A 27,037-nucleotide genomic window follows, 5' to 3' on the forward strand; every position below is an offset into this window, starting at 1 on the left:
GCAGCCGGCAGGCCCCGGTCACTGCTGGCTGCCGAGCCGCTGCTCTGTCCCTGTGGGGCCTGAGTCCTCGGGTTCCCTTCAGGACAGGAAGGCTGGGCGGGGAGCCGGGTTCCCACCCGGGCAGAGGCTGGTGCTCGGTGGATCTTCAGGGTGCTCAACTCTGCAGGGCTGTCTGGCAGCCGTGGGTCTACCCCGGGGCTGACCGTCCTCTGCCCATGGTTGTCCCTCAGCACCCACAGGAACAGGTCCCAGGACCCCCGAGGATATAGAGTGGGCAGACGCCCAGGTCCCTCACAGGAAGGGGCACCATTGCTTAGGGCGTACGCACATCCTTGTTGCCCTCCCAAGTCCCCGCAGGTGCCCACAGTGCCTACCACCTTGCCAGTGCCCTGGGCAGTCACTGACAGTGCCCTGCAGGCAGTGCCAAGGAGAAGACTGCACTTGTCCAGGACGGGACAGTCCCCCCCATTCTACCCGCAGCTGGTTGAGTCTGTGGTTGTGGAACCTGTGGACACAGAGGGCTGACTGTGCTCCCAGGGATCCCTTCTCTCTCATCCTCCTGCCCCCCAGCCCCCAGGCTGCATCCTCTGGTGTGGCCAGGGCCATCTAGGTGACCTCACTGAGAGTGGCTCCCAGCACCTGCAGAGGTGGCCCACCCATCCCGAGACTGTCATGGCCCCAGCGGGTCTGGCCCATTCCCAGGAAGATTGCTCCCTTTCACGCCACCCTCCCGCCTCTAGTTTGGTATCAGACAATGTGAGCTGTCTACCCAAAGGGCCTCCCTTGTTTAGCTTGAGGACACATAGGACACCCCCACAGTTCCGTGAGTAGCTTTCTGCTGTAGACATGAGCCTTCTAGTCCCTGAACAGCCCACTGTCCTGCACGGAGGGCCTGGGTCTGCCCCATCTAGTCCCTGAACCACCCACTGCCCCACACGGGGGGGCCTGGGTCTGCCCTGGCCCCCTGGGCAGGAGGAGTTCATCTTGTTAAACCATGAGTTTTCTCTTGCATGGCCTTGCAGGGTCTCCCTAGAGCAGGTCGGAGCACCTAGGCTCATTTCTGGGCACTTGCTGGCGAGAGGCCAGGCCATCAGTGGACGTGTGAGCACCCCTGGCAGGCAGCGACATGTTTGCCATGAGCTGATTGCAATGCAGGGCTATGGCTCTGGAGGCCCCGAGTCACACCCCAGGGTGAACATGTACACCCTGCCCCAGCGGAGCTCTGCCATCACTCCCTGCTCTGTGGCCATGGAGACTCTTCAGAGGGCTGGCTCAGAGCAGGTTGAGGAACTCAGGGAGCCACGGTCAGGGTGGCAGTGGGACCTGCTTCCCTTCTGGGCCTTAGTTTCCTCTGCTGCAGAATTAAAATGGCAGGGTACCTACTCCTTAGGGTAGCTGTGAGGATAAATGAGGTGGCAGATATTAGGTGCTTATGATAGAGCCTGGCCCAGAGTAGGTGCTCAGCAAATGTTCACTGTCATCACTGTCACCATTATGACCTCACCATCGTCACCATCACCATCATCATTACCACTATCACCATTATAACCCTCACCTCCATCACCATTAACAACATCACCATCATCATCACTATTACCACCATCAACATCACCATCAACATCATCACTGCTATCGCCATCACCATTATAACCCTCACCATCCTCACCATCATCACTATCTTCACCATCATCACCACTATCATAATCACCATCTCTGTCACCATCACAACCATCATCAACACCATTGCCATAAACATTATCACCATCTCCATCCCCACCGTGATCATCACCACCATCACCATCAATGTCACCATCACCACTATCTCCACCAATGTCACCACTACTGTCATCATTACCTTCCACCCAAGTCACAGTATGGATGTTTCATAGTCTGTCCTCCAGGGAACGCTTGGTCTTCCTTGAGCCCACACCCTGGGTCAGGGTTAGACACAGAGAACCCAGGGCAGATGGACTGGTCTCCGTGCCCTCTAAGGCCCTGTCCCACTTCCCCTAAGGCAGGAGTTCTCCCGGGAGCAGAATCCAGCCTCCCTGGTCACCTGGCTGGGTGGTAGCCTGTGAGGACCTGGGGGGACAGTACTGTGGGCTCTGTGCCTCACCTTCAAAGCTCCTGTGTGTACTTGTCCCTCTCTGAAACAATTAGCCTTTTGAGCTGCTGACAAGAAGCTTAGATTGCTCACACATAAGACAAGGTGGACACCAAAACTACCTCGGGGTTTTTATAAGCCACTCAGTTCTGAGATGGTTCTGACGCCAAGTCCACCATTCCATTTCACGTACAGTGAAGCAGTGGGGAGCCCCTGAAGGGGGCCAGAGCAGGAACCCCACGGATCCCTATGCCTGTGCCCGCTCAGCTGTAGGAGGGTTAATTTTCTCAATTACCAAAAGCCGTGGGTTTTACTCGTTTGTTCATCCTTTGAGCAAATAGTTATTGAGCACCTCTTGGGTACCAGGTGTCACCCCAGAGCTGGCCCCATAGTCAGCGTGAGCTCCCTATCCTCATGGGCAGTCTTCTCACTGGGAGGCAGTCAGCGTACGTACCCAGGTAAACGAACACCGCGGCCCCAGATTCCGTGAGCCTCAGGGAGAGGCGGGGCCTCGCGGTGGAGGTCACTTTAGATGAAGTGCTCTTGTCGGGCAGGAGCGGTATGTGCCCTGTGACCTCAGGGCCCGATGGGACGGTGCACTGATAACCTGTCCTCGCGCCCCACAGGGGAGCTCCTGGATGGACAGAGGGGCCTGGTGCCCTCCAACTTCGTGGATTTCATCCAGGACAACGAGTCGCGGTTGGCAAGCACTCTGGGGACCGAGCAGGATCAGAACTTCATCAACCACTCGGGCCTCGGCCTGGGGAGCGAGAACATCCTGGACCTCCACTCCCCGACTCGCACAGACCCGGGCATTACTGATGACGGCGGGGGGATGCTGGATGTGAACATCGATGACATTGGAGAAGACATTGTGCCTTACCCTAGAAAAATCACCCTTATCAAACAGCTTGCCAAAAGTGTCATTGTGGGCTGGGAGCCCCCAGCCGTGCCGCCGGGCTGGGGGACTGTGAGCAGCTACAATGTCCTGGTGGACAAGGAGACGCGGGTGAGCCTAGCCCTGGGCAGCAGAACCAAGGCCCTCATCGAGAAGCTCAACACGGCCGCCTGCACCTACCGCATCTCCGTGCAGTGCGTCACGAGCAGGGGCAGCTCAGACGAGCTGCGGTGCACGCTGCTGGTGGGCAAGGACGTGGCCGTGGCCCCCTCCCACCTGCGCGTGGACAACATTACGCAGATCTCCGCCCGGCTCTCCTGGCTGCCCACCAACAGCAACTACAGCCACGTCATCTTCCTTAACGAGGAGGAGTTCGACGTCGTCAAGGCCGCGCGGTACAAGTACCAGTTCCTCAACCTGAGGCCCAACATGGCCTACAAGGTGAAGGTCCTCGCCAAGCCCCACCAGATGCCCTGGCAGCTGCCGCTGGAGCAGAGGGAGAAGAAGGAGGCCTTCGTGGAGTTCTCCACGCTGCCCGCAGGTGAGCCTGCATCCTGCCTGGCCCCAGGGAGGGGGGCACAATGGGAGGGAGCCGGGCCATCCATGTGGCCTCCAAGGCTCGAGGTCAGCATGAGGGCACAGTGCCAGCCTGTGCTGATCCAGAGAGGGGACTCAGGGTGGCTTCAGGGCCAGCCAGGGACTGCTTCCTCGGCACTGGAGCCAGAGGCTGGTCCTGTGACAGGAGGAGGCTGGGCGCTTTGCCCCTCCATGAGCATCCACTCCCATGCCATTGAGGGAGGGCCTGCTCCTGTCCACCTCACTCCTTCTTGTCTCCCCGTCGTGAGTAAGCGCGTGCTGATGGGCTGCAGTGACGTGAAGGTTGTCACAGAAGCCACCTGGGTCCTGGCCCAGCTGCGAGGCAAGGCTGTTAGCACCTGTGCCTGTGGCCTGTGGACAGGGAGCTGGCCAGGGCCCTTGTCCCCCGCACCTGGGGAAATCCAGAGGCAATATCAGCTGGAGGGCTCCTTCCTATGGACAGGACACAGTGACCCACAGTGCCTGGGCAGCGAGCTGGCTCATGTGACTTAGTCACACAAGAGACCTCCCTGTGGGGACCGGGGCTGTTTCCACGTGCGCACCGGGGCCAGGTCTGCCTGAGGCTTCCTGCTGGGCGCTGCCCACATAGTCCTTGCTTGAGCAGTCGGAAGGGTCCTCAGCCTCATCTGTGAACGTGAATTCCTCCGTGTTCTCCAGCGTGACCTTTGCCAGCACCTGGCCTCTTAAGCCTCATGTCATGCAGGACTGGCCTCGATGCAGGGGACTGGCTGTGCAGTCCTGTGTGCCCTATGGGGCAGACCCTCAGGAATTGCCCACCCACGGGGCAGCAATGGCAGAAGGTGGGCAGCACCGCCAAGGGAGGGCCTGTCCAAGAGGCACTGATGGACGGGCAAGGTCAGCACATCATGCTCCGCGGTGAGCTCTGGTTTCCTACCTGGTGGCCAGGATCTGAATAGTGGGGACCCCAGGACATCTCATGGTCAGTGCTGGGGTGAAGGATTGGGAAACACCCAACACGGGCCCCCTGGCCCACTCTGGAGAGCTGGAGAGAGCGTCCCAGGGAGGGAACCTGGGGTGGGGAGTGGGGGTAGCAGGTGTAGCCCCGGGGTCGGCTCCTGAGGACTGGAGAAGGTCTCAGGTGGTCAGCCGGAGGCCTCTCAGTGTCTGGGGAAGAGGGTAGCTGGGACACTGACGGAGGTCGTGTTCTCAGAATTCATTCTTAAGCCACAGTCCTCATCTACCCAAGTGCCGGTGTGGGCAGGGTCAGCATGCCATGCCGGGGGTGCTGGCGTGGGGCTTGTACCATGGGCCCTTCTGTAGCACAGCCAGCAGGGGACACGCTTCATTGAAGTCAGGCATTGGCTCACATGACACATGACGCAGGTCAGGACCCGCCATCTGCCTCCACCAGCTGAGACCAGGACAGCCTGTGGTGTAGAGTCCAGTCCAGGTCTGAGGCCTGAGGGCCAGGAGCACCCAGGCAGGGTGGAGGCAAGCTCACCCCCTCTACCTCTGCCCACACTGTCCATAGTGGCTGGGCGAGGCCACCCTCACAGGGGCCACCTGCTTCTGAGTCACTGACCTGCAGGAACAAGGTCACCAGCTCACTGGGCCCCTCCCTAATGGCCCAGCACCTTACAGCTAGTGTCCACCTTCTCAGGCCCTCACCAGCCCTGATTGGTGGGCCTTTCTGAGTGACAGATGCACTGTCCAGTGTGTAATCACAGCCGCATGTGGCCCCGAGCACTTGAAAGGACCCAAACTTTAAATCTCATCTAAATTCTAATAAACGAGAATGCCAGGTGCAGCTCGAGCTACTGCACTGTACCACAGGTCAAGGTCACAGCACGATTGCGCAGGGAGCTTGAAGGTTGAGGTCATGGCACAACTTGAGCAGGGAGCTTGGAGGTCAAGGTCATGGCATGATTGAGCAGGAAGCTTGGGGGTCAAGGTCAGGGCACAACTTGGAGGTCTGGTCCTGATGGTGAGGACAGTGGGCAGAGCAGTCTAAAAGGTGAGCGCAGAATGTGCTGCAGAGGTTGGGCTCAAGCTGTGTGACTCTGAGCCTGTGCTTTACCTCTCTGTGCGGCAGGACCCACTCTGTAAAGCAGGGGCAACAGTAGTAACTACCTCATTGGTGTTCTTACTGAGAAGGGAGGTAATTCCTTGAACTGGACAGGAATAGCTCCAAAAGTGGGATTCAGGGTTTCTAGGAGTTATTTTGGGGAGAGAGTTCTGCTTATTTTGTTTAGACATGAAAGATGCTTTGCTGCGATGTCCTGAGCTGGGCCCCGAGTGCCTGTGGGTACCAAAAAAATAACTGAGGCGGGTGTGGGTGTCCAGGGCAGGCACGGGGCTCGTGTGCTGGTACGCGGGGCAGGGCCTTCCTGTTCTGCCAGCTCTTCTTCCACTTGCTCAAGTGTGCCCTGCTATATGCACACACCCTCGAGGAGACGGCGTGGAGTCCACTCATCCCAAGCAGACTGTTCCCTTTAGCTCACCTGGGAGGTCAGAAGGGATCAGAAGATCCAACCTGCCCACACCATGAAACCTGACCAGGCGTGGGCAGAAGCCCTGGCTGAGGGTGGAGTTAAGAAAGGCCCCTGTCCCCTCCTCGGGGGAGAGGGAAGAGGATGGGCTGGCTCCAGGACTGAGCCCTGCTACGCCTCGGGATGTGCTATCCAGGTCTCTCCGTGGTGCTGGGGATGGAACCACAGACTCTCTTCCTTCATCCCTTGAGAGTGCTCTTCCACCGCTGTGGGCCCGCATTGTCTCCACGCTCAGTCAGCCGTCCTTCCTGTCGACCCTTCTTGATACTTTTAAGATTTCTTTTATCTTTTTTATTCTGATGTGCTCATGCTTTTATTTTATTTATCTTTCTAAAAAAAATTAATGTAGATTCCTGGGCCTCCAGTAATAGTTTTCTTCAAAGTTTGAACATATTTGAACTGTTTTCTCCTTCCTCTCTCTCCTCATTGTGAAACTCTGCTGCACACAAGGCAGAGGGTCTGAAGGGTCCTAGAGGTCTGCAGACCCCTGATATTCACCGTTGCATTTCCTTATTGTGTTGCAGTTAGGATGATTTGTTTTCTCTGTCTTCCAGTTTTGGGAGTCCTTGCTTTGCAGTATTCAATCTGCGACTGTGAAGACCATCAAATGAGTTTTTCGTCTGTTTAGCTTCTTTATCTTTCTGGGATTTTCATTTGGTTCTTTTTTAGTTTTCTTCTTGCTCTTGGATTCTCTGTTTCTTTATATCCTTTAACCTATTTGCAATGATTATTTTAAAGAATTTGCTAATTGCAACTTCAGAGTCATCATGGGCTAACTTCGGCTGACTTTTTTTTTTTTTTTTTTTGGTACCAAGGATTGAACCCAGGAGTGCTTAATCACAGACCCATATTCCTAGCCCATTTTAGGATTTATTAAATTTGAGACAGGGTCTCACAAATTTGCTTAGGGTCTCGCTAAGTTTTGCTGAGACTGATTTTAAACTTGGGATTCTCCCGCCTCAGCTTCCTGAGACACTGGGATTACAGGTTTCCATCACCACGCCCAGAATGACTATTTCTTTCTCTTGATTATGCATCCATTTTCCTATTTCTTTGCTGGCTAGTCATTTTCGTTATGAACAGGACGTGGTTGGTTACACATTATAGAGACCCTGGATTCTGTAATTTTTCTGCAGAAGTTGGGATTTGTTCTAGCAGACAGTGAAATTACTTGTGGCATATCTAGGTCCTATGTATGCTTGTTTTAGGCTTTATTGGGGAATTTGTATTTCCTTTATGCCCTTACATCGTGGCCTTTAGTCCTGTGGCATGATCCCAACTTGTAAGGTGTGACGTTTATGGGGCTCCAATGGGGAATCCAGTCTTCTCTACGTTCACAGGACTTGGACTCCACTTTGTTCCTGAGAAGCAGTTGAACTTTACTCTGCTCTTTGACTTGAGAGTCACCATCTTTCTGTTTCCTGGAGTCTTGTCTTCCTTACGTGTACAATTTAGGAGTCAAATACTAATTTGAGAGGATGGGGGTGAAGATTTAGGTTTCATCCTTCATTGGGTGTCTCCATTCTCCGGGGATTTCTCTGAGGTTCCCATCTTCTCAGTCACCCCTGGGGGCTCCCTTTTAACTCTGCAGTCCAGTAAGGCTCTCTGCTTGGGTTCCATCTCTCTACAAATTGCCTGGCCAGTGCTCTCAGGAAAAGGGCCAGTTAGCAGGCGGTTGCCTCATGCATTCCCCCCTCTAAGGGTCAGTTCACGTAGCCTCTCCCGTCTCTCTTGCATAGGGCAAGGAACACTGGACACGTTTGTGAGAGGCTCTGAGATGCCCTGGGGTTCTCTCTCCACTGAGCTGCTTTCCATTAACAGGACCCCTGGTGCTTTTCCACTATGAACACCACCACGTCAGGTGGACATATATTGGGGAGTTTGGGGAATGCTGTGTCCTGTGTGTCTCGAGCCCTGCCAAAGGCTCATGCAGGTGGATTGGTGACCCAGAGATCTGTCTCACACTAAGGGGTCCCTGTGACATTGTGGGGAGGGGAGACAGACTTGCACTGAAGGATCATGGAGCAGACAGAGCTTAGCAGGGATCAGTCATCCCCCTAGACAGGGGACAGCCTCGGCCTCAGTGAGTCCCACAGTTGGCTGGTTAGAAAGATCCACTGACCTACAGCCATCAAAATAAGTGGTCTGACTAAAAGGATTATTCCTTCCGGAAAGATCTCCCTCTTGTGATTTGAGTCCTCAAATCAGAACACATGAGAAAGCATGTGAGGCTGATGGTGCCCCTGGCCAGTGTGTCGGCAACACTAACTGAGCCGGTGACCAGTGGATATGCTTCACATGCGATGGACTCAGACCAATTCACAAGGTTGGTTGTATTCATGGGGACACATGCCTAACTCTCAGAGGCTTGTGATGGCAGGGGTGACTGCTCCTCCCATCACAGTCTAAGGCAGGGCCTCCTGTCCCTCTTGCCTGGTAGCCCAGGGCTCAGGCATGGCTACTGTGGCTCTGACATCCCCTAAGTTGTTCCTGGAGTCCTTCCCACTGCAGTGAGCAGACAGGGAGAGAGGACGAGAGTCACGTGGGGAGGGTGCTCGTGGTGGGTGGGCTGGTCACTTCTGTCCACGTTCCAATGGCCACAAATGGCTGCCTGACTCAGAGCAAAGCAATGACAATGGTGTCTTGGTGAACATGACACCCTGGCCACATAGGTGCTCTCTGATGTCCATGTCCCAGGTCAGGGAGGTGAAGAGGGGAAGGCTAGGAAGTTGTCTACGGTTACGCCAGTTACTGTCCATGGTTATTCCACTGACTGGCAGGTCCGGGGTAGCCTCCAGCCTCAGCCTCCAGCCTCTTGCTTGCTTCTTCTAGGGGTACGACTGGCCATGGGTCATGCGGCCTGCCAGGCCGTGTCTGTGCCCAGCAGGAAGCAGGGGCAGCCGGAGTGGGAGGGCGCGTCCTGCAGGCCCCATCCTGTGCTCACCTTCTCTGGCAGACCCCTGTCTCCTGAGCCGTTCCGGGAGGAGTGAGCCTCTGCTCCCGATTGCAAGGAGGTTCTGGGGACCTCCGTCCCAGCAGAGTCATGTGCATCTTACGCACAGGCCACAGGCCAGCGCTGGGAGGAGGATCCCACGTCAGCACTTGGTGCCTGTGAGATGTCCTGTGGCACTTCCTGAGCCCTGACCTCCTCACGTGCAGAAATCACAGGCCGGCTGTGAGGATCGGCAGATGTGAGGCGTGTCGAGTGAGTAGGGGACGGTGGCAGACACTGTCCCCAGGAGGTGGCCAGCGCTCTCCTCCCCAGGAGCCCCTAGCTGGGGGCCCATGAGCCAGGTCTCACAGCCTCACAGGCCCCAAGATCACAGCACTCCTTCCACACTTAAGCTACCTACGCTGTCCAGCAGGCATAGAGGTGTCAGAGGGCAGGGCCGGCTGCCTGCCATCACTGGGGCCACATGGCCACAGCTGACCAGTTGCCCAGTTTGGTGGTCAGGATACCTCTGGCAAGGCAGATGAGTGCAGCTCACATATGTGGGCACCAGGAGGCCTGTCAGCCTGGCCACTGGGGAGTCTGTGGAGCTGGACTCAGGCAGATCACTCCCTAGATCCAGGACTCTCCGTCTTGCCCACTTCAGTGGTGGGAGGAGGGTGATGTGAGGGCTGAGCTGGCACCTCTGAGTCTGATGGGGAGGGGGGAGGGAGAGGGAGAGAGAGGAGGAGAGAGGAGGAGAAAGAGAGGAGGAGAGAGAGGGAAAGAGGGAGAGAGGAGAGAGGAGGAGAAGGAGAGAGAGAGGAGGAGAGAGGGAGGGAAAGGGAGAGAGAGGGAGGGAGAGAGAGGGAAAGGAAGAGGAGAGGGAGAAGAAGGGGAGAGAGATGGGAGAGAGGGAGAGGGAGGGGAGAGAAAGGGGGAGAGAGAGGGAGGGAGGGAGAGAAGGGAGAAAGAAAGAGAGGAGAAGAGAGAGAGAGAGAGGGAGAGGGAGGGAGAGACTGCTAGGGGCAGGAGGAGAGGGGGGAGAGGGGAAGAGGGACAGTGAGAGAGGAAGGAAGGGAGGTGCGGAGCCACCCTCTTCTGCGCACACCTCCCTGGCCCCTCTCCAGCCCCTCCTGGGCTCTGCTCTTGCGCAGGCCCTAAGCCAGCTGCAGAGGTGAGGGTCCTGCAGAAGTGATTGTAGGCCTTCCCAGGAAGGGTGAGCCATGCCCGCTGGATGCAGAGGCCCAGCTGTGTGTCCTCCCCTCCTTTCCCCCAATACCTGTCCTCTCTCTGCCAACCTGACCAGGTGTGTTCTGGTTTCCAGGTGAGACAGGTGAAGTGAGCCTCTACCAGGGCTGTGCCCTGAAAGTGTCTGTTCCCTTCTGTTCCTCTCAGGCCCTCCGGCACCTCCCCAAGATGTCACTGTCCAAGCAGGGGCCATGGCATCCACCATCCAGGTCTCCTGGAAGCCGCCGATGCTGACCCCCACTGGACTGTCCAATGGGGCGAACGTCACCGGCTATGGCGTATATGCCAAGGGGCAGAGGGTGAGTTCATGGGGTGGTGCCATCTCACAGGCCCAGCTCATGCAGGGGTCACTTCTCGAGGGGAGTTTCCTCAGCCCCCCAGGCTCCTCAGCACTGCCCTGGGCCCTGCCCAAGTCAGTGTGGGGAACACCCATGCCTTGCTGTCTCTTCCTGGGTCAGCTTCCTCTCCATCCCCCTCCCCTCACGATGACCTGCTCCACTCAGTATTCAAAGGCCACCCCTGGGTCCTCACTGCCCATGCCTGGCTCCCCAGTGTTGACAGGCGCCTGCCAGGCTGAGGCTGAGGCCAGAGGCCCAGCCTCCCTGAGAATCTAGCCCAGCTGGCACATCAGGCCTGGCTCTGAGGAGCAGGTGTGTGCTGGGGCCAGAGCCTGCGGAAGCTTCTGTCCCCTGACCCTGTCCCGGCCCTCCTCTGTCAGGAGCAGGATGAGGGACAACACCCGGGTGACTTGAGTGTGAGAGCTAAGTCCTCCACTGGTGGCTTGTTCTCCCACCGCTCCCTCCACGCAGGCCCCCTCCCCGCCAGAGCAGCCTCCTGCAGAAGAGGTCCAGCCCTGCCGTCTGTAGCGGGAGGCTGTGTGTTCCCTCTGCCCACACCCCGCCCTTTGGCTTTGGCAATAAGAAGGCTGGTTGGGGCATCCTTCCATGGCCCCTGCCTCCGGTTCTGAACTGGTTCAGAGATGGAGGAAGAAAGTCCTGCCTCGTTGGCCCTATGGCCTCTGGCCCTGGACTAAGTGTCCCCTCCTCTGCCTTCTGAGGCCTTCTGGGCTCAGCTGGGGGTGGCCTTCTCTGTCCGCAGGTGGCTGAGGTCATCTTCCCAACGGCAGACAGCACCGCAGTGGAGCTTGTGCGCCTGCGGAGCTTGGAGGCCAAGGCCGTGACAGTGCGGACCCTCTCTGCCCAGGGCGAGTCCGTGGACTCTGTGTTTGCTGCCATCCCCCTCGACCTCCTGGTGCCTCCAACCCCCCACCCGAGAGCTACGCCCCCACCGAAGCCATTACTAAGTGCTCCCGACACCAAAGACAAGCCCCTGTGTCCCCACACCAAGGTGGAGGAGTCCTGGGAGCAGAGCCGCGCCCCCACCCCGTTGCATGGGCACATGCTGGAGCCGCCTGACCTGCAAGGCTCCGGCCCTGGGCGGAGGTCGCCTTCTCCCAGCCGCATCCTCCCGCAGCCGCAGGGGGCCCCGGTGTCCACCACCGTTGCCAAGGCCATGGCCCGTGAGGCTGCGCAGAGGGTGGCCGAGAGCAGCAGGGTAAGTGGGGTCTGCTGGCTTGTCCCTCTGCTCCCGAAGTGCATTTCGTCCAGACTGCAGGCAGAGACAGCGAGGCCAGGAGCACCCAGAGCCTGGCCACAGGTGCAGGAGCCCCACCGCTGCTCCTCGCCCAGGCCCTACCCTGCCCCGTCAGCCTCCGGGCATCTGTGCCTGATCCTCAGTCACAGTGTGTTACAGTGTAGCCATGGATCACCAGGTGCCAGGCGCCTGTCTGTCCGATAAAGACCCTCTGACAAACCCAGACAGGCTTGGTTCTGGGTTAGGGGCTTCAACTGCTCGCTGGACACAGCTGGGGCCCTGTTGTCCAACTGGGTGCTCCCTGGTCTTGACCACTTCAGAGTCCCAGGTGTGTGTGCGTGTGTGCACACACCTATAAGTGTGTGGGCTCCACACGGGTGTGTGTCTGCATGCCCAGTGGACAGGCACATGGATGCACCTGTGCGTGGGCACATTTGCTTGCACCTCTAGGTGTAGTCTGGGCCACGGGGTACTGGGCTGTGGCTGGTCCGTGTTCCACATGATGTGCACCAGGACACATGACCTCAGGTGGCAGCCACCTCTCCCAGGCACCACCTACCAGAGTCCCAGTGTTTGGGGTGATCCCCACTTTCTCTTTCAAGGAGGAAGGGGGGCCATGGGCAGGCCTCAGCATTGCCAGATGGGCCTATGTGACCCTGGGTGTTGGTGCCTGTGGTGGGACACACCCCTGTAGCCCACCTCTGGGCGGCCCCAGGTCAGAGAGCCCAGGAAGGGCCAGTCCCCAGGTCAGCACCAAGCATTGAAGGTGAGCCAGGGAGCTCACTTCCAGGGCACAGCGCCCAGAGGCAGCCTGAGGGCAAAGGCCCCCCACCGGTGCCTTAGCTGGGAGAGCACAGGAATCCAGACTGTCCTGGGGACACTCCTGAGTGTTCTACGGCTGCGGAGGGGAGGGCGTCCTCGGGGCACCGGGCGCAAGAGCCACCTGACGGGAGCTTTGGGCCAGGCTCCTAGGGGCAGTGCCAGTGCAGCAGCCTCAGCCCAGCCCGAGAGGCCCAGGAGAGCTCAGCAGCTGGGTCCATGGGCGGGCAACAACTCTAGGCTCCTGCCTTCCGAATGCGCCCGCGGGTCACAATAAGGCCAGCAGGGTGACCAGAGGAGGGTGGAGGGTCCTTGTTGGGTGCAGTCGCCCCAGCAGAGGGAGAGATGACTCTGGGGCCAGCTAGGTCCTTGGGGGAGACACCAAGAAGTGGACCCTGCAGCAGCTTTGGGGTGGTTGGCCCAGGTCCTTGGTGGGTTTGTCTTCGGGTGGCTACAGGGTATGCGGCATGGAAGGCGTGTCCCTGGGAGGCACCCACATGACACAGAAGCCGCCTTGGACAACTTTAATCACTGGGTCCAGCCCTCATGACAGCCCCAGCCCATCTTTGTCCCCTTCTCTTTCCAAGCTAGAGAAAAGGAGCCTCCTCCCTGAGCGGAGCAGCCTGGGGCGCTGTGCCAGCTCCGACGAGGAGGACGGCTTCGCCTCCCCCGAGCTCAAGCGGAGAGGCGCCTCTGTGGACGACTTCCTCAAGGGCTCAGAGCTGGGCAAGCCGGTGAGCCCGGGCAGCTGCTGGGGATGTCAGGGACTGGGGACCTGCCCTACGGCCCCCCGGGAAAGGGGCCATGCCAGCCTGCAAGGCAGCAGGCCACCAGGGTTTGAGTGAGGACAACTCGTTCCAGGACAATTTCAAAAGCCTGAATAGGAGGCCCTGCCCTGCCCCGTCCCTCCCCTCCACCCACCCTGCTCTGCCCCACCCCTGCTCCTCGCCCAGGCCCTACCCTGCCCCACCCAGTGCTGGAACCTGGTCCTGGGCAGTTTCCTGGGTCAGGCCAGGGCTGGACTGGTACCCAGCTGGTCTCGATTTAGACAAACCCTACTGTTTATGTTCATTTCTGTCCATTGGGCCATGTTGGCTGGACACCTGCTCCGTGCTGGGCACCATAGGGGATGAAAAACAAAACATTTGCCCCCCCACCCCCACCCCCGGGCCTATCGGGGTTCACCTCCAGCGTCTGACGCGCAGCCTTGAATAGGGTTCCCTGAAAGGTGCGAAAAGCCAGCCCCAGGTGACAGGAGGATTGGAATAGCCGACGGCCTGAGAACCCCAAGGCCCCGTGCCAGAGCCCACTCACTCGGAGGCTGGGGCACCAGGACCACCCACTGCCACAGTGAGGGGGCAGCAGGGCACCGTGTGCCCAGCCCAGCCTTGCTGCTCGCTGCTGGCCGTCAGCCAGGCACTGGCTTCTCATCTCACGTCTTTATCTACAGCCTTACAATCATGCTGTTTGCATTCGTTTAAGCAGAAGGAACAGGAGGCCCAGACTTCTACGATCACAGACCTTTAATCACTCTGTGTCCCGGGAGCCTGTGCAGCCGGGTGCAGGGCTGATGTGGCCTCAGTGGCAAAGGGGCTCTGCTTAGATCTTTCACTCTCCTGATCTTTCTCCTGTAGTTACCAAGTAGCTGCCATAGCTCCATCAATTACACCCTCATTTGGTGACACCCCAAGCAGGAAGGAAAGGATAGATGGCCAGGAGACTTCCCACTACATCTTACTGAGTAGACTGAGGTCACAGGCCCTCCACCCCAGGACTAGAAGTCCTCGGAGCAGCTTAACAGTGACGGTCCAGGGGAAAGTCAGACTTACTGTTGGCCATTGCATTGACCACGTCCAGCCTCACCCCTCACTTCTAAGGAGCAGCACATCACCAACCCCTACAGGCCCTAGCTGTGAGCCCCACAGAGGTGACAAAGGAGGGAGGGCCCACAGGGGACCTGGGCCTGCTGCAGGGGTCCTGGCATGAGAGTCCACCCATCAGCACCCCCCTCTGGCCTGCAGCCCCCCTGTTGCCATGGAGACGAGTACCCCACGGAGAGCAGCCGGGGCTCCGACCTCTCGGACATCATGGAGGAGGATGAGGAGGAGCTGTCCTCGGAGATGCAGCTGGAGGACGGGGGCAGGAGGCGGCCCAGCGGCACCTCCCATAATGCGCTCAAGGTGAGTGGGGGAGCGGAGGGGGCACGGCACCCTCCTGCAGTCCCAGGTGGCTCACCTTGTCCCCTTGCTGGTCGTCGGGCTGGCCCTGGGCCCTTGCCCTGCACCAGAGCCCACGGATATGGACTTGCTTCTTCCCACTGTGGAATTTTTGATCCAGGAGGTACCTGGAGCTCTGTCCCCTTTGCCAAGAGGTCTGGGTACAGGAGTTTGGGGGTCCACTTGGCAGCCCTCGGGGCACCCAGAGCTGAGCCAGGAGTGGGATCAGGAGGAACAGAGCAGAACAGGATGACTTCCGGCTGGTCCACAGAGAACCAGAATCCACTCAAGAACCCCCTCGGGGTCAGCGCCGGGGCAGGGGCAGTGTGGCTGGGCGCAGAGCCACCAGCGGGGAACTGGGTGGGTCCCGTGTGGAGGCCAGGGAAGGGCTGGTCTGGGCATGGCCCTGGGGCCCATCACAGAAGGCCCCAAGGACAGGTGAGGCTCCCTTGGGAGGGAGCAGGGATCAGCCCCTGTGGGAGGCCATCGGGGAGGCACAGGGAGGCTGCTCCAGGAGGTTCCAGCCCGTGATGCCTGGTTCACGCCATCTGCCCCAGCTGGGCAGGTGTTTGCCACCACTGCTGCTGCTGGGCCCGAGTTCTGGCTCATGCACGGTGTCCACTGGGCAGTGCAGGCGGACAGCCTGGGCCTGGGGCTCCACCCCAGGTGGGAGGCAGGGCAGGTGCGGCTATGCTCTGGCAGCTCCTGGCCCAGGTCAGGTGGCTGTGGGACCGCTGGGGTGTCAAGGATGGAAAGGGCCTTGCCCAGGCCACAGCCACCTTCCTCCAGGTGCACAGGCCCTGCACAGTGGGTGGCGGGCAGAAGGCGACGTCCAACCCAGCTGCCCACTTGACAGGTTCTCGTGCAGACAAGACCAACTGACACTCTCCCTCGAAGGTCCCTGGGGGATGTCAGACCCCTGTGCTGCTCCTGCATGGTGGTGGCCCGTGGGGTTCCCAGCACCCAACCCCACCCCCAGCCCGGGGCCAACCTGCAGCAGGATTCACACTGGCCTTCCCATGGGCGCACCTCCCGGCTGTCCAGTCACCCACACACCCAGAGCAGGACCCATTGGGAGCACCTGGAGGTGGCTGGGGAGGTGTGTCCCTGTCCCACACCTCCAAGAGGCCTCTCCTGTTGGTGCAGAGGGTGCTGGGAGGCTTCTCCCTCTAGAGGGCCCAGAGAGGTCCTCATAGAGCCATGGCCAGGGCTTCAGGGCAGTGTCACAGTGGGGGGGGTGGCAGGGTGGCCACAGGCTTGCTACATGTGCCTATTCCATGACCGTCCTCCTTCTGAAAAGGTTTGGATTTCTGGATTCTCTTTGGAAACTGCCAGATAGGGCTGGAGATCTGGACATAGGGGCTCATGGTTCCACGTGGCAGTGAGTGGCTGCTGCCCAGCCAGGCTTCCTGACGAGGTCAGGCCTATGTCTGTCCCCTGCCTGAGCCACACTCACTCATCCCACTCCCTGCTGGCCTGGAGGTCACTGGTGACCTCCCTGTACTCCGAGGTGGCCCCTCACCCTGCTGTTTGTCACAGGCATATGGCATCAGCAAAGGGCAGAAGCAGAGTATGCCCAACCACCTGGCGGGCAGCGGTGCCTGGCATGGTTGACCTCCTGCCAGGAACATCCCACCATGCCTCAGCTCAAGGGCCCACAGCCCAGTGGGGCACAGGCCTTGTCTGTGCACCCCAGAGCCTTATGTCAGGGGAGTCCAGGGCACCTGTGCCACAGGGCCAGGCGGGCAGCCAGTGCAGAGATAGGTAGCAGCGTTCCCAGCAGCAGGACGTGTAGGCCTTCCAGCAGGGCACAAGGCAAGGGCCCTACCCCCAGCAGAGAGAAGAAGTCTGTAGACATGGAGCCTGCGTCCTGCTAGTGCTTGGGAGTAGCCCCTGGGTGTGGGGATTCAAGCACAGCAAGAGGACCCCTGTCCTCTGCAGTGACTGGGCATAAGGCCTGTGCCTGGCCTGTTCCTAGCCACAGAGAGGGTGTAAGCCCCCAGGAGCCTGACCTCACAAGCTTCCGCTTGAGCTGCCTTTGGGGAGGAGGGGCGGTCCAACTGCCAGGAAGGAAGGCAGGGGGCAGCCGGGAGCTGTGGCACATGGGGCGCTAAGCTGCCTCTGGGTGTGCTGAGCCATCTCTGGGTGTGCTGATCCACCTCTGGGCATGCTCAGCACCTGCTGCATCTTCCTGGGGTCTTTGAGGACACAGCTGCAGGCAGTGGGCACAGGTCTCCCGACACTCTGGGCACCTACCACGTAGAACACAGCTCAGGGGCTGAGAGTACCCTGCCTGCTCCTCCGCGTCTGGGCTGTCACCTCTCTCCTGGTTCACCTGCATGGCATCTGCTCCCGATGGCCTGCTGGCTTTCCCGTGCATTGTCCCTGCCTTTGCTGGGCATAGACACCACCGCTGCTCCACTACAGAGCCCGCGGGCGTGCGCCCCACCTCGCCAAGACTAACTGTGTATTTTTTCTCCCTCCGGCCTCGCCCGTGTTTGCCGCTGGCCACTCGCCCTGCCCTTAGGAGTGCTATAAGCCCAGGAGCCCGGAAGGCGCCTGCCCGGGACAGCCCGAGTTCCCCCAGCAGCCCCACCGCAGTAAGAGGCTATGCAGTATCCCTGAGGTAGCCGAGGAGGACGCAGAGCTCGGGGAGCCGCTGCTGTGGCAGGGCTCAGGGGCACCCAGGGCCAGGGCCCTGCTGGCCATGGTGCCAGGGCCCATCCCACCCTGCTGGGAGCACTCGGCTCCGCAGGCCTCCTGGCTCCCTGCCAAGCACAGAGCCCCCATGGAGGACCTCCTTCTGGAAGACAGAGGCTGCCGGCTTAGCCGCTGGGCCACCCGGAGCCCGGACAGCGGCCTGGACTGCGGCAGTGAGGAAGAAGAGTCTCGGTTTAGTTTCAGGAACACCACAGCCCAGTGCAGCCCAGGCCCCGGTCACTGTCCCTGTAGGAGAAGCCCGAGGCCTCTACTGGCCCGGCGGCGGACACTGACCCGGCAGAGCAGCATTGAAGAGGACTTTGGGGAACAGGTGGACCCCAGTGACGTCGCCAGGAGCGATGATGCCCTGCCCCGCCCGGAGAGGTCCGTGCCCAGGCAGCACAGCTGGGACGAGGCCGTGGAGCACGAAGACTCTCGGGGTATCTGGAGGAGTGGCCTGGCCGTGCCCGACAGCAGGGCAGCTGTCCAGCACGCACGGCCTCCCCCCAGAGTGGCCGACGGCCCTGTGGTGTGTGAAGTCAACGTCTTTCCACGTGCGCTTGCCAAACCAATCCTGTTCATTCCCCGTTGGCTTTTCGTTTGGTTCTAATTTGGGGTGTCCATCCTGGGGTCTCTCGGCCGCTCTCCTTGATTGTCCCTGCACCTTTGATTTATTAAGTCCCATCGCTTCCGATCGCTTGACCATGCCGAAGATTTCTTTGCTTTGCTTTAGAGTAACGATTCCTTCCTGGAATCAGAGATGATCACGGCTGTGATTAAAGGACAACTGAATCTAAATTTTAATTAAGGGTTAGCTGAACTATGTCCAAAAGTTTGCACATTTTTTTTTCCATAATAATTTTTAGGGACTTATTTATGGCTCCACATATTGCTGAAGGATTTTTTTTTTCTTTTTTGGGGGGAGGGGTTTAGTTGTTTTTTGGCCTTCATCCATGTTTTTTCTAAATGAGAACAGTTATCAAAGCAACTCATTTCTGCATATTATTTCTAAGTTTTATTTTGCTTTGTCTCCTTGGGAGCCCGCCAGTTTCCATCACTAGCCATGGACGCGTCCCCGCCCTGGGGCCTGGCCTTGCTCGTTGGCTTCTGGATTAGGAGTCCACTCAAGGCTTTCCTCCGTCTCTGTTCAGAGCCCTGGCTCCCGTCATGCTGAACGTCCCTTGGGTGCGTGGAGGGCCATCTGCATGGCGCCAGGCCTGGGTCTGAGATACCCACGCTGGGGCCCCACCCTCAACGCTGCAGCAGCAAGGAGCAGACCATCCCCTCCTCCTGTCCCCAGAGGCCTCTCTGCCCTTCCCAGAGGGCTCGGCTTTGCGGGGTTTCCTCCGACCACCTCTAACTCTAGTCCAAGTTGGAGGTGGGCCTCCCTGGGAAGGGCACCTCTTCAGGGCAGCGTAGTTCTCCAGACTGGGGCCAACCCTGGCCGTGAGTTTCCAGTCCCAACACAGAAGCCTCCGTCTGAGTGTTCGGAAACCTCACTTGCGACGTCTACCCAGGTGGGACGTTTGGAACCGCAGAGCTTTCCTGCTTGTGTGGCAGCCTGGGGCAGGTGTGCAGAGGCAGCCGAGGCTGCTCATGGTGGAAGGCGTCAGTGTCCTGAAAGCCACTGTCATTAGGTCCGAAACACGTGGCTTCAGCGGCAGTAGAGCAACGGACCCTGCCCAGGGCTCATTTTGCCCCACCCATTGTGGTGCTTCAGATGCGACTCTGGTGCAGGGGAGGGGCCTGGCGGCCAGCCTGTTTCCTCCTGGGCCTTCAGCTAACCTTTCAGTTAAAAGCTAAGTTTAGTTGCCTTTAGAGCTTCTGCTTCGGATTTGATTGATTTGGCTGATCGCTTTCCCCCCTGCCACACTGGCAAGACTGACAGCCTTGTTGTTTTGTCTCCAGATTCTAGGAAACCCAGCATCTGCCGGACGTGTGGACAGGGCAGATCATGTGGGCAGGAGGTTTTCCCACGGTGGCACTGGTCCTCAGAGGCCCCGGCCGACGGTGGTCCCATCTATTGGTTAGTGGTTTGATGGCTGTCTCTCTGTCCCTCCCTCTCCCCACCACATGCACCTACTGGGTCTCCTATACGAACATTTCACATAATATTCAGGGGGACATTTTTAACCAAACACAGAGAACTCTTGGTCATCCATAGCAAAGGGAGGTAGGCATGGCGCACGAGGGCAGCAAACCCTCTGCACATTCTCAGAGCTCCCGCCAGCCTCGGGGTTACACTAGCCTCTCCCTGCTGACAGTCTCCTGCGGACTTTCCAGGTGGCCTTGGAGGGACTGAGGGCAGCGGCTCTCAGGACGCTCAGGGACAAGGCTGAGACAGAGGCAGAGCTGGGGAGGTGGTGCACCCCACACACCTGCAGTGGCAGAGATGTCTGGGTGCATAAGATGCGCCAGCAGCGGGCATAAGCTTGGGGATAAGAGGCCAAGTGTGACCCCAGGTGTGCTCCCACCTCCCTAGGCCACCACCCTTCCCCACTGGTCCATCCCCGCTCTCTTATCTCCTGCTTGATGGCCTCCATACATACAGGTTCGAGGGCACAAGGGCCAGAGGAAGCAGGCAAATGGGGTCCTTACCTGCATGGGGGTCAGACAGTGGCCCCAGGGTGAGGGGCCCACCATACTTCCTTCAACCCTTGATTGCTCAGTTCTTGTGAAAATACTACAGAAATCTTTAGTCCAAGGCCATGGGCTTTCTTTTTTAGAGGAAAAGAAGACATTAGGTTTGTATGCTGCGTGCTTCCTGAGTATATTTTTAAGGGGCAACAAATTGACAATTGATTGATAATTTCAGGGCTTTCGGAATTCCCTTTCCCCAAATTAAGACAAATGAACACTGTGTGTCGTGGCTTAACAAGACCATTGCCTGACTCCACACCTAAGCATCCTGAGCCATCTGATGAGGCTCTCCACAACGCCCGGTGGATGTTTAAAAGATGACAGAGAACAAAACAACTAAACAAAATCAATGACAAAAAATAGATGATTTGGGGACCCTAAAAGGCCCCTCATGTGAGTCAGGATGCCCACTGCATTTGAAGTCCAGGCTCCTGCAGCCTCAGCCCATGCAAATTTTAAACTAGATTTTTTTGCTGGTGAAGAAGCCAGCTCACTTGGTCATCTCCCTGTCACCTGTCTTGTCCTTTCTGCACACCTGGGTCCTCCAGTCACACTTCCCTTGTCATGTGCTGGGGACAGCAGTCGGCCAGCTTTTCCCAGCCCTCCTTCCTGGCGGCTGATCTCGGTGTCTGATTTGTTCTCCTGCTGATGTTCTGAGACCTTCTCATGAGATCGTGCTCAGGACAGCGCTGGCCCTCAGTGCCTTGTCTCCCTGTCTGACTGTCCATCTCTAACCCTGTCTGTCTGTGTCCAGTACCGATGCTCATCTGGCAGTGACTTGGGTATCCAGGATGTGCATAGGTTATGTGCAAGCACAGCCTCTGCTGATGGGGACCTGAGTGGACTTCCATGTCGCAGGATGGTCCTGGGGCCAGTTCCCTGCAGACACGAGTGGATACCTGCATACCCAGTGACCTCTAGTGAGACATATGCATACCCAGTAATGCTTCAGAAAGGATTGAGTTTAAAAGCTGGGAGGGGGGCAGAGCTGAACCCCGTTGGGCTGGGGAATCGCCCCGACACAACGAGGAATGCACTTGCTGCCCGCTGTCCACTCAGTGAAGTGAGCAGCTGGGCTCCCCACACCAAGCTCTGACGAAGCTCTGGATGTGTTGTAAGCTCTGTGCACTAGCTTCATGGCCCGTGGAGCATGCTGCCCCGCAGGGTTCGCCACTGACGCACACGTGACCACCCACCCGCTCTGGCCGTCCTCTCCGGTGGAGCCACCCAGGTGGCCCCTTGATCTCACTGCTTCCACACCAGTGTGCTGGCCACAGTGAGGCTGTGTGGTAGAGCCACCGCCTCTGCCATACCTCTGGACGTCCCCAGGTCCCTTGCTGCCTCCATGTTGAGCCCAGAATGTTTTTCAAAGGACAGGAGCCAGGGCCTGGCCACCCCACCCTGGCTGAGCCCCACATCACGTGTGGTCGTGTCCCGAGTTGCAGAGTGGTCACCGGCCTCTGCTTTACCCCCACATGCCCCCAGATGAGTATGCCGGGCGCGACCGCCTCTCTCCAGACTTCTACGAGGAGTCGGAGACGGACCCTGGAGCCGAGGAGCCCCCAGCCCGCATCTTTGTGGCTCTGTTTGACTATGACCCACTCACCATGTCCCCGAACCCTGACGCTGCAGAGGAGGAACTTCCCTTCAAGGAAGGACAGATCATCAAGGTGGGGAGTCTGCTGGCTGCACAGTTGGGTGCTGCTGAGGTGGGCGTGGCCCAGAGCCAGCCATGAGCTGACCAGACCTGGGCAGTGGCCTTTGGACTCTTTGGGGCCACTGGAAGGCTGGCCGGCCTGTGGCAGCCTTGCACATTGGGCAGGCCCTGTCTGCTTCACCTGGGCAGAGGGGACGGCCCCACTAGTTGCCTTGGAGGAGTGCATGTGCTGGTGCACGCGGGGTTTTCCAGGCTGCCTGCCTGCTGGGGGCTAGTCTGAGCCCACATTTAGTTTAGATGACACTCGAAACCAGAATAAAAGTATCACTGGGTCTTTTATTAGACTGATCAATAGAGTCAAAACAACATGAAGCACTCACCAGCGCCTGCTACTGGTGGTTCCCACACACACCAGCCTCCGGCGCCTGAGCTATAGATCCTCAGCCCAGGGCAGCTGAGAAACAAACCACAGGCCCAAAGTTTGGGACTTTGCAGTACACAAGGCCTAACCCACGGGCAGAGCAGTGGGAGGGAGGGGGAGGAGGCCGAGGCAGGCAGAGGACCCTCCCCAGCACACAGACGCAGGGTGTGCCATTCCCACTCCCGTTCTAGAGAAGAGGAGGGGAGCAGTGTGGATCTGCAGGACCAGTGGGTGGGGAGGGCCCTGCTTACCCACCTCAGAAGGTGGTTGGAAGGCCTGGCGCCTGGCTCCACCCCTCCCTGGTCCTTCCACGCAGAGGGCCTCCAGTGCACACTCCCCCGGGGGGCTTAGGCGCTGTCCAAACCTGACTCACTCCCTGGAGGGGACACTGTGTCTGGGGTCCAGCGTGTGTGTGGGGTCGGCATAGGTGACGTGGTGCGGGGGCTGGGGCGTTTCTGGGCCACCCCCACGGTGCTCTGCCTCTCCACGCTCCAGGTCTACGGAGACAAAGACGCAGATGGCTTCTACCGCGGGGAGACCTGCGCCCGGCTCGGCCTCATTCCCTGCAACATGGTCTCCGAGATCCAAGCTGATGACGAGGAGATGACTGACCAGCTGCTAAGACAAGGCTTCCTGCCCCTGAGCACGCCCGTGGAGAAAATAGGTGAGCGTGGCCCTGTATGGCCTCAGGCTAGGGGCAGCCACGCACCACTGGACGTGCCCAGGCCTTGGGGCCATCATGCTGATTTTTCTTGGGCAGAACCCACTCTACAAACCAGGGTCGCAGTAGTGCTGCCTGCTCGAGGGACACACATGCTCCCCAATACCTGTGCACACACAGGTGGCCCTCTGGAGAGGAAGAGCACCCTGCCGGCTGCTCCCCTCCCTCCCCCTGTGGTCTTATGCCTGTAAAGCTCAGAGCCTGTGGTATTCTTCTCAGCAGCCCAGGACCCCATGAAAGCTCATGTTCACAGGTCACACCACGAAGCAGAGGAGCAGCTGTTCTAGGTGGGGCACCAGGGTCAGCCTGTCCACGGTGCATTTCTAAGCACAGGGAGCCTGGGCCTCTCATCCTCAGCTGGGTTTGCTCATCCAAAGGCCTGTGAGGGACTTGCCCATCAGTCTGGGCACACCTCCCTCCTCCCTGCCTGGGAGCCAGGCTGCAGCAGCATAGAGGAGTGGGCAAGGCTACGGCCAGCAAGTGGGAGGGCAGCGCACCATGCTCTGTCCTCTTCCCCTGCTTGAAAGGCCTCACTTGGTCCACACAGCTGTGGAGAGAAAGGTCCATTTGATGCCATATGAATTTAAAGTTTGAAAATTCACAACTTCTGAATTAACTTCTAAATCAGAATTCAATGGTCCAAAGATCATACATAATTTTAAGGATGATCACAAAATTAATGCCAATAAAGGTTGAATCTATTTTATTTTTTAATAGACTCATGGCCTCAAGATGGCCCCCCCAATATTTGAGGCTGAGCGTGAGGCCCGGGCTCCCTCTCAGGGTCGTGGTCTTCTTCCCCGGCTTATCCATGACTCTGGCAGAGACAGGACGGCCCCACCCTCCCTGAGCCAGTCTAGCAGGCGCTCTGTGGAGGGACTCACTTGGTCTGTGACGTCATGATGTCAGACGTCTCTCTGTCTTTTCCCTTCTCCCACATGCTGCTGGACAAGGGAACCGAGCCGAGATGTACACTGGCCCAGTGACACTGGCAAAGCCACCCTTGGAGGACGGCCAACTTCTAACTTGGTTGTGCTGAGCTTGTGGGTCTTCCCCAGAGCAGCCTCCAGCCTTCCCTCTGCCCGCTTAGCCTCCCCATCCTGAGCTGGCCATGACACTGGACTCACTCCCAAGGTGGCTCCTGCCAGGAGCACCCACCCTAGAGCCAAAGTAGAAGGAGTGGGTCCAGGACAAGGGTGGCATGCTGGACTGCTTGAAGAGGACAGTGCCAGGACTGGGCCCCAGAGGGTGTGGTCCCATGGGCCAGTGAGATGTGGGGACACACCTGCTAAGATGCCCTCCCGACACTGCGGAACATTGTGCTAGCAGGTGTTCTGAGGTGACATCGTGACAGGTTTTTTCTTCCTCTGTGGCTTGCAGAGAGAAGTAGAAGAAGCAGCAGGCAGCGCCCCGTGTCCACAAGAAGAGTGGTGGCTCTGTACGACTATGACCCCCGTGAGAGCTCGCCCAACGTGGATGTCGAGGTAGGGCCAGCACCATGCACAGGGTCAGGAGGTCACCTGCCCCTCCAACAGGGGCACCAGCCACAGACTTCCATGTCTGCAAGAGCCACCAAAGGCAGGGCAACCAAGACAGATGGGCAAATGTAGGGACAACAGGCAAGAGAAGCCACGATGTTCTTAAGGAAAACATACAGCAAACCCCACAGTTATGGCAGACCCCATTGACACAGTAGCCCCTACAGACAGAGTGTCCCATAGCCATAATAGGCTCTAGAGCCACAGCAGGCCACAATAGACCCCTGTAGGCCTGGAAGCCTCATAGCCGCAGCAGACTCCATAATCACTGTAGCTCCATAGGCACCTTAGCTCCATGACCACAGAAGCCAACATAGATAATCAGCTAACTCCATCACCACAGGTTCCCCAATGAGAGATGTCAGAATTCATAGCCACAACACCCCCAACCCACTGTAGTGCCCATAGCCACAACAGACTGGATGGACACAGCAGACCCCGTAGACAAATAGCCCAGAAGGTCACTAGAGCCCCTGTAGATCCCATAACCACAGCAGACCCTCTAGCCACAGCAGCCCCCGTAGCATCAGTAACTCAATAACCACAGTGGCCTCAGAGCCACAGCAGACCCCATGGCCAAGTAGTCCACAAGGCCACAGTAACTTGCAAGGCTACAAGGCTACTATAGCTGTCATAGCCACAGCAGACCCCATAGCATGGTAGTCCCCATAGCCATGGTAGCCCAGTTGCCCCATAGCCACAGCAGTTTACAAGGCCACTCTAGTCCCCTAGCCTCTGCAAACTCCATAGCCACAGTAGCCCTTATAGTCACCATAGCCCCTATAACCACAGTAGGCCCCATAACCATAATAGCCCCTATAACTACATTCGCCCCCATAGACGCACAAGACCCCCAGGACACTGTCGTCCTCCATAGCCACCATAGTCCTTCCTGACCCTAGCAGCCCCAGGTTACAGCAGACCCCTTTGCTCATGCTCAACTGTGGTCCACAGGGAATTCCGGGGGGTAATCAGTGCCCGTGTTTCACAGTGCTGTGCCCAGTGCAGGGTAAAAGCCAGTGTGTGGCTCCACCCACCTGGCACAGCCCTGCTGTGTGCCCCTGTTAAGAGCCACATTCACAGTGATGGACGCCACAGAACTCCTCTGTCAGGGTGCCAGGTGTGTGCACCGCGCTTCCTCACAGGTGTGAGTGCAGCAGGACGCCTGGCCCGAGTGGGCCTGGGGGCACAGCGGCTCCTGGCATTCGCTGGAGGTGCTGGAGTGAAGGGGGCTGCTCTGCTTGACAAACCCCAGCCCAGGGCCACGTACCCCTGTGCCATCCCCAAATGGCAATTTAGGGTGTACATTTCCTTTAGGAAAGAAAGAAAAAGTGCACGTGTCAACTGAGCTGAGGCCAAGCCACAGGAAAGCACATCCTATGGGATCTGCCCTGCCAAGGAAGCTCAGGCCCAGGTCCCGCCCCACACCAGGCACAGCCTGATTCCTCACCTTCGTGTTTAGAAGTCGAATCTTTATGTATTTACTCATTTTTGGTATCCCCTACTGGGCTTGTCCCTCTGGTCCCCATTTCTGGGGTCTGAAAATGTGAGACGGTTGATTCCTAAGGACAGGGGCCTGTGACCAGCATGTTTGTCTCTGGGCTGATGCACACAGGCACTGAGTTCCGTCCGTCATGGAGCAGGAGTCTTGATGCTCAGCGAGGTGTCTGTGTGGCCACCCTTGCTCACAGGAGTGCCCCCACAATCAGTCCTCAGGGCCATATGGTCAGCTTTAAAGCTGTATCACCAGTGGGGAAGGAAGTGCTCTTGAAAGTCATCCAGGAACCAAAGCCCTGCAGACATTTCTTTCTAGGTGGACATCATCCTGAGGTGTAGAACTTTCTAGAAGACTGAGCAGGAGCCTCCATTAGCTTTGTACTTGGCTTCCTTGTGTGATTGAAGGATGGTTCTCGGTAATACGAGCCACTTGTTTTCAAAAGCAACTTCCTGTAACAAGATGCTGTGCATTTTATGTTCTCTCTGTAGGCTGAACTTACGTTTTGCACGGGAGATATTATCACTGTTTTTGGTGAAATCGATGAAGATGGATTTTATTATGTAAGTGTTTCTAATCAAGAAGCACCACCTCTGGGCCGGGGTTGTGGCTCAGTGGTAGAGCGTTTGTCTAGCACATGTGAGGCCCTGGGTTCAATTCTCAGCACTGCATAAAAAAAGAAAGATATCTTGTCCATCTACAACTTTAAAAGAAGCACCTCCTCATTCACTTTGTGCCTCTTACAGCCTGTCTTCCCTTTCTCTCATCACTCTCAGGCAAGACGCATATGTTAGTGTTACTAGGAGGTGGAGAGCCTGCCCCACTTGCACATAACAGAAAAGCTGCTTCTTGTTAGCTAATAATGGTATTTTCCATGTATCTAAACGTAGACAAAATAAAAACATTCTATTTTCTGACATTTTAAAATTGTCACCATCCAAACATTTA

General features: G+C 57.9%; 1 protein-coding gene across 9 annotated transcripts in view; it reads left to right on the top strand.

Annotated features, from left to right (window-relative positions):
- Rimbp2 (RIMS binding protein 2) overlaps positions 1 to 27,037 on the top strand; it is a 171,343-nt gene that overhangs the window by 139,318 nt on the left and 4,988 nt on the right. For 7 of the 9 annotated variants that reach the window (XM_048785899.1, XM_048785900.1, XM_048785903.1 and 4 more), the window contains 11 exons: positions 2,731 to 3,543; positions 10,437 to 10,588; positions 11,388 to 11,843; positions 13,289 to 13,435; positions 14,723 to 14,881; positions 17,445 to 18,146; positions 19,526 to 19,643; positions 21,743 to 21,927; positions 22,831 to 22,999; positions 24,437 to 24,540; positions 26,581 to 26,652. In XM_048785899.1, the coding sequence (XP_048641856.1) occupies positions 2,731 to 3,543; positions 10,437 to 10,588; positions 11,388 to 11,843; positions 13,289 to 13,435; positions 14,723 to 14,881; positions 17,445 to 18,146; positions 19,526 to 19,643; positions 21,743 to 21,927; positions 22,831 to 22,999; positions 24,437 to 24,540; positions 26,581 to 26,652 (3,077 nt within the window). The remainder of the gene's footprint in view (positions 1 to 2,730; positions 3,544 to 10,436; positions 10,589 to 11,387; positions 11,844 to 13,288; positions 13,436 to 14,722; positions 14,882 to 17,444; positions 18,147 to 19,525; positions 19,644 to 21,742; positions 21,928 to 22,830; positions 23,000 to 24,436; positions 24,541 to 26,580; positions 26,653 to 27,037) is intronic. The other 2 variants (XM_048785902.1, XM_048785904.1) reach the window with 1 other exon arrangement.

The sequence above is a fragment of the Marmota marmota genome, unplaced genomic scaffold, assembly GCF_001458135.2.
Source record: "Marmota marmota marmota unplaced genomic scaffold, marMar, whole genome shotgun sequence".
Classification (NCBI taxonomy): Eukaryota; Metazoa; Chordata; class Mammalia; order Rodentia; family Sciuridae; genus Marmota; species Marmota marmota.